We start from the raw sequence: 7281 nt of genomic DNA on the forward strand, positions 1-7281 counted from the left end.
GGGTAAACCACATAAATTCACAGTGGGCCCACCTGAGTTTACTCAGTACAATAAAAGCGTTTTGAGTTAAAAGCGTACTGAGTAACTCAATACGCAATCCGATTTCCCATGATGTATGCTTTCATCCATGATGTCCATATATTTTTCCACATCATTTAATGATACGTGACCAAAAATGAGGTATATCCAAATCTCAAGTGTACCACATTACAGAAAAAGTGTTGAATGAGTGTTAGCCATTAGAAACCTTCAGGGGCCCACTGTGATGTTTGTGAGAAATCCTCCCCATCTAAGTTCATTCATAGGGTCACAAACACCTGGATGAAGAGGAAAAACAAATTTCATATGATCCAAAACTTTTGTAACCCTAAAAGGGTTTCAATGGTAGACGTTCAATTCCCCACTGCCTTTTACAGTGTGGTCCACTTGATAGTTAGATCTATCTTATTTTTCGTATCAAACTTAATATGAGCTCGCCAAATAGATGGACGGTTTGGATATAACACAGACCTCATGATGCGACCCACAAAAGCAACACAGCAAAAAAAAAAAAAAAAAAAAAAAAATAAGACGACCGCGGCACTGCCGTCCTTGCAGTTTGACTACGGCTACGGCAATGGTTATAATCTGTAGCCATAATGTATCGAAAATTACAGATTTTTTCGGCAAGCTCGCTAGACAGTTTTGGACTTTTTCGATAATATCGAAAGACCTTCGATATATCGAAGTTACGGTTATGGCTACAGTTATAATCCATGACTATAGGGTCTCACTGACCCTAACTCACTAGCTTTTTTTTTTTTTTTTTTTTTTTGTAATCGCCGCAGCATTTTGTGGGTTCCATTATGAGGTATGTGTTATATCCAAACCATCCATCTATTTGACGAGCTCGTATTAAGGCTTAAGACGAAAAATAAGACAGATCTAGCTATCAAGTGGACCACACTTTAAAAGGCAGTGGAGGATTGAACATCTACTATTGAAACCCTTTTAGGGGTCATATAAGTTTTGGATCATTATGAAATTTGTTTTTCCTCTTCATCCAGGTCTTTGTGACCTTATGAATAGATTGGATGGAAATATGTTATGGTGGGCCCTACAAAATTTTTAATGGTGAAAATCAATTTTCCCGTTGCTCTTTGTGGTGTGGTCCAATTGATCTTTGGATATGCTTCTTTTCTTTATATATAATGCTCACAAATGATCTCGAGATATGGATGAACGTTGTGGATATGATAAATACATAACTGTGGGGCCCATGTAACTTTGATCGAGGCAAACATGAAATTGAGCTGGGCAAACTAGAAATTGAGCGAGACAAACTGAAAATTGAGCAGGACAAACTGGAAATTGAGCTGGCCAAACTGAAAATTGAGCGGGGCAAACTTGAAATTGAGCGGGACAAACTGGAAATTGAGCGGGACAAACTGAAAATTGAGCGGAACAAACTGGAAATTGAGTGAGCCAAACTAAAAATCGAGCGGGCCAAATTAGAAATTGAGCGGGACAAACTGAAAATCTAGTGGGACAAACTGGAAATTGAGGGGGCCAAACTGGAAATTGAGCGGGCCTAACTGGAAATTGAGCGAACCTAACTGGAAATTGAGCGAGACAAACTGAAAATTGAGCGGGACAAACTGAGATCGTTCCAATATGACCCAAATCCAATAGCTATAATCCTGCTTGTCCTGTTACAATACATCAATGACCCGTTGTAGCTGACCCCATTTTAAGATTGGGATGTTGACATGCTTAGATCTTGGTCGTTTTAATATTGGGTGTTACATATTCGCAAATCAAATTGATTGGGTCGTGAAATAGACTTGACCCTTATAGTTAATCTTTGTATGCGTGGGTCGCCACGTAAGGAGATAGAGATGGCTTTCTAGGGCAGGTGGGGCATATGTTTTATACCCATCTGATGAATGGTTGCCATCTCCCACGTGTTTCATCACAGTGGAGGAGGAATCATGTGATGATTAGAACACATCTTTCGACGGTATAAACCATCTTTCATTTTAAATAAATGAAGCACATAATTCGTTAATCCAGACTGTTGGTTTGTTGTGTCCAATGGTGGATAGAGCAGGTCCTAGAAAACCTGTCATTTGAACCTCCCAACTACCAATATCTAAACCTTTATTCTTTTTCAGTTGAATGTGAACCGTCTATGGTAAACCAAAATGAAAAAGCTAATATTGTCTTATCACGTAAAATTTTGACACGTAGTCCAATTTGGCCTGCTAAATTTTCAGTTTGTCCCGCTCAATTTCCAGTTTAGCCCGCTCAATTTCCAGTTTGTCCCGCTCAATTTCCAGTTTGGCCCGCTTAATTTCTAGTTTGTCTCGCTCAATTTCCAATTTAGCCATCTCAATTTTCAATTTGACCACGAAGTGATTGAAATTGACCACGAAGTGAATGAAATGGATTTTCCACCATCGACCCAATGGAATCTTGGAAAATAACTAGGTTGGTTGGCTAAATTAGCTTCTCCTACCCCAAAATCATATGTGGTACGTTAAGTAAAGCATTTTTTTTTGGATAAAATCTTTGATGATATATTCATTGATCAACGGCTGGAACCGACTGTACAAATTCGGGAGGGCCAAGAACGAGGCCCTCCTATCATGTGAGCACAAACAAAGAAAGGGAAAAAGTGGGAGCTATGATTGACGCAGAGCACTAAGCCCAACTTTGTCCAAGAACAAAAGGCCCTTGATGTGGCGTGGAAGATCGACTCGGCTCATGAAGACTATGTTGGACTGGGCCGCGCTGCCTAGACGAGCCAGGCCATCCGCCACAGAGTTGGCTTCCCTAGGCGTGTGAATAATTTTGAGATGAAGGCCGTGAGCGAGATGGGAGATTCTAGCCTTCCAGTACCAAATTGGCCAGAGAGAGAAGCGGAGCTTACAAGAGCTTTCACCACAATCATGGAGTTGCTAGTCAGCAAAATGTTAAAGAATCCCAACTGGTGCGCCAACATGAGTGCATCCAAAACAGCTCTCGATTCAGCCCTAGAATTAGTGCCATTCCCGTAGCCGTGGAAAAAGCCAAAGAGGAAATTCCTAGATTCATCTCTTTCAACACCACCGCCTCCCGAGGGTCCTAGATTGCCCCGAGAAGACCTATCCACGTTCAGCTTGATCCAACCCGAAGGGGGCCTGCACCATTTAACGATGGAAATCTTCGGTTATCTGGATTGAGGAGTTGGAACGTTCCAGCTATTGTTCATGGAAATTACCGAAGAGAGGAGCTTTTTTGGAGCAGGCAACAACGGGCTGAGTCGCTACGCCCAATGGAGGATACGAAAGATAATAGTGGCAATCCTGATAGAAGTGTTCTCAAAGTGGCTGGAGTTTCTGGCTTGCCATAATTCCTAGAAAATGAAGAAGGGAATCAGACCTTTAAGGGGCGAGGATGATGAAGAGGAAGCGTTCCACCAAAGGATGACCCAGGCCGAAGGCGAGTGAGGTAGGGGGTGGGGGATCCCGCAATCCCGACGAAAGCGCTCCCACACTTGGCTGGCGAAGGAACCAGTGGCAAAAAGACGGGTCATCGATTCGTAGTCCGGGCGGGCGGGCGGGGAACAGCAAGAGCACATAGATGCTAGACTAATCCCTTTAGCTTGGATATTGGCGTCCAACGGGACTGCATCGTGGAGGATCTTCTAGGTGAAGAGGGAAAGTTTAGGAGGGAGTTTGGGGTGCCACACCCAGTTGGCCCAGGTGGGCATAGGGGCGAAGGATCTGATGCATTGCCAGGCCAAGGCAACCGAAAGTTCGTCGTTGCCCGCTGCAATCCAGATGCGTCTATCGGCACAATCAGTCGAACAAAAACCTTCTGCTGAGATGTGATCAACCACCGCCTGAGGGAGGACACGTAAGGCTTTGGCTTGGTCGAGCCAGCCCGATGGACCAATGCAATCTCGGACAGTGGCAGCGAGCGGTTCCTGCAAGTACAGACGCAGGTCCCACAAGGGCTTGAGCCCTGTCCAATCTTCCGTCCAGAAGTTAATCGAGCCACACCCAATCAACCATCTGGATTTACTCCTCAATAGGGGAAAGGCAGCCCTTATTCGTTTCCAAATCGGCGCAACATTAGAGCTTGCAGACGCAGCAGGTGGCTGTTGGACGTGCCCTTCCAGAAAATCTGGAGCATACTTCGCACTTACGAACTTACACCAGCAACTTTTACACCTCAGAACAGAACCGTCCAAGCAAGCTTAAGGCGGGAGGTGTACATCACCGATCTTAGCGACCGCAAGCCTAGGCCACCTTCGGATTTGGGCAGGAGGAGACTTATCCAGCTTCGCCAATGGAATTTCTTTTTCGGCCCCGCGAAGCCCCTAAAGAAATCTGCAAACATTTTTTTTAGCGGAGCAAGGACACTAAAAGGAACCTCTGTTGCTGCCAATGAGTGAATGAGGATGCTATTTAGAACGTGGGTGATGAGGGTGAGTCTACCAGCCTGGGACAAAATGCGATTTTGCCACAGGTTAATCCTGGCCTGGATTTTTTCAATCAGCCCCTGAAAGTGGCTTCTCTTCGGCTTCCCATGAAAAATGGGGACACCCAGATAGGAAAAGGGGGGTTGCTTTTTGGAGAAACTAAGACTTTGCTCAGCTTGCCTACATATGGAAGAGGGCATGGAGGATGGAGCAATGAAAAAGTTTTTCAACGTATTAATTTTCTGACCCGAGCATCTTTCGTAGTTGTCCAAGAACTTCTTGAGGTGTAGTAGAGACCTAGCGGAGCCATTGATGAAGAGGATCGTGTCGTCAACGAACTGGAGGTGGGAGATGATTGGGCAGTTCGGACGCGTCTTGAAGGGCTGACACACCCTGGAGGACACCAACCAATGGAAACCAGGACTAAGCCCTTCAGTCGCAAGGATGAAAAGGCTTGGGGAGATAGGATCCCCCTGTCTCAGGCCTCTAGTGGAGTGAAAAAAGCCCGCCGCCTCGCCATTTATAAGGACCGAAAACCAGCATTCTGACCAGCACCTCTCAACTAGCTGGATCCATTTCTTATGGAAGTCGAACCTCTTTAGGACCTCTGAAAGGAATTGCTAATTAAGTTTGTTGTAGGCCTTTTTCATGTCAAATTTAATGAGCAAGTTTCCACCCCGAACTTCTTATTGATATCCCTGAAAATTTCCTATGCCAGAATGCAACTCTCTGCCATGGATTGCCCCTACACAAACGCCGCTTGCTCTATGGAAACAATACCAAGGAGAATAACACCCAGTCTAACAGCTATGATGCGCGAAAATTTTTTATACAAGCAATTACATAGGCTAATTGGACGATAATCAGAGAAAGAAGCTGGAGCACTTATCTTGGGGATAAGGCAGATCAGCGATGCAGTAAGGGCATGAGGGAGAGGAGCTCCACTGAAGAAAAATTTTTCCGCCATGAGGAGGTCTTGGCGGATGATGGCCAGCACGACTGGAAGAAAGCTGCCAAGAATCCATTCGGGCTAGCTGCACCGTCCGGCGGAATGGCATGGACGGCTTGAAGCAGTTCCTCATAGGAAGGCTCTACCATCAAGTTGGTGTTATCTTGGGCTGACACAATGTTCAGGATGGTGGTCAGGAAGTCTCCTAGGTGCGGGTTGCCATCCTCCTTTAAGAGCTGAAAGTGGAGATTGCCTCTTCTTTGATGTCAGGGATGTTGGTCAGCATAGTGCCGTTCGCACGCTTAATCAAGTGAATTGCAGCTCTTCTAGCATTATCGTTCGCAATAGAGTGGAAGAATTTAGTGTTTCGGTCCCCATCTTCTAGCCAATGGGCCCGCGATTTCTGTTTCCAAAATATTTCTTCAAAGCTTTCAAGGCGAGAGAGGGAGACTCGAAGCTTTTAGATTTCCTATTGGGCTTCCGGGGAAGGGGCGTCAAATGCCACCACTTCGGCACGGCTGAGGTCCGACACAGTTGATTGGATTTGGCTGAAGATGTTCCCAAAGGTGACCTTGTTCCAGTGTTTAAGAGCAAGCTTAACAGCCTTAAACTTGGCGATGAAAATTTGGATCAGGTTCCCTATCGCAGCCGTAAACCAAACATCTTGGATAAGATTATGAAAGCCACTATGAGAGCACCACATACGTTGAAACCGAAAGGCCTTGGGACCCTGAGGATGGGGCTCAGGAAAAATCAGAAGTAGAGGCACATGGTCTGAATTATGTCTAGGCAGGTGGTTAACATGAAAGGATGGGAATGATTGCAGCCATTGAGAGTTGCAACAAACTCTGTCTAGTCTGGCCCAAACCCTAGGATGACTCGATTGGCTACTACCCAAAGTGAAGCGATTGCCAGAGAATAACGCATCAGACAGGCCTACGGAAGCCAAGAGATCCACAAAATCAGCCACACTCCTGGCATCAAACAAAGGCAAACCCAGTCTTTCAGATTGCGAAGTAATGGCGTTGAAGTCACCGCCGACAGCCCAAGGGGAGTGACACCCCACACTAAACAGGGACAGATCTTCCCAAAGCTTTTTTCTCAAGATCTGGGAGCATTTTGTGTACACAAAGGTGATGAACATCTTCTCGGGAGGTTGGCTGAGGGAGACCTCGATGGTGAGCATCTGGTCCAATGTGACCAGGGTCTTGGGAGAGAGGAAAGACTACCAGAAGATCTAGATTTTGCCACCTTAAGTGGCGTTGGAGCAGGAGGAGTGGAACCCCAGCTTGAGCCCTGTGCTGACTCTCTTCTCGTCCTTAAGCATCGGTTCAAGGATGGCTAGCATCACGGGATTGTGGTGCCTGATCAACCTTTTCAGAGTTTTAATCGTGGGAGAATTCCCCACCCACCGCGCATTCCAAACGAGGATGTTAAGCATTGATCACCTTTAGAGAAGCCTCGCCCCGTTTCTTTAATGTACATAGTCTGCCATTCCAGGTTACCTCAGCAACTCTGTAAGTCCTCTTCACCCTCTGTTTCGGTTGCTCTAATACTATTTCTTTCATGTTCATTGTGCTCAGAAGTAGCCCTTCTTCCCGCTCTTAGCTTCCATTGATGTGTGGCTTGAGCTCTCGGGGAGTAGACAGGCTGATACCCCTCCAAGCCCCTTGAATGGAAGCTTCTTGGAGCTGCTCTGAGGGGTTAGATGCTACTAAGAAGAGTGTGTCCTAGGAGGGCAAAGGCAGGTGGCTGTGCTGGTGGGAGGAAGGAAGGCTAAAGAGAGGTTGCTAACAAGCTAGGCTAGTTGGTTGTGACAACAGTAGGATCTGGGAGGGGGACTATTGCTAGAAATAGGGGGATAAATTGATTGCCAGGCGGCCCC

At 45.9% G+C, this 7281-nt stretch overlaps 1 protein-coding gene across 1 annotated transcript; it reads right to left on the bottom strand.

The window, feature by feature from the left end:
- Nucleotides 1–5865: 5865 nt before the first annotated feature.
- On the bottom strand, nucleotides 5866–6582 carry LOC131217404 (uncharacterized). Its single transcript, XM_058212324.1, has one exon. It carries the CDS (start codon nucleotides 6580–6582, stop codon nucleotides 5866–5868), a length of 717 nt encoding a protein of 238 aa, XP_058068307.1.
- Between the last annotated feature and the right edge of the window lie 699 nt (nucleotides 6583–7281).

The sequence above is a fragment of the Magnolia sinica genome, chromosome 10 (genome assembly GCF_029962835.1).
Source record: "Magnolia sinica isolate HGM2019 chromosome 10, MsV1, whole genome shotgun sequence".
Lineage (NCBI taxonomy): Eukaryota > Viridiplantae > Streptophyta > Magnoliopsida > Magnoliales > Magnoliaceae > Magnolia > Magnolia sinica.

Coding starts and splice junctions, on each gene's coding strand:
- LOC131217404 (XM_058212324.1), bottom strand. CDS start 6,582: ATGCTCACCATCGAGGTCTCCCTCAGCCAACCTCCCGAGAAGATGTTC.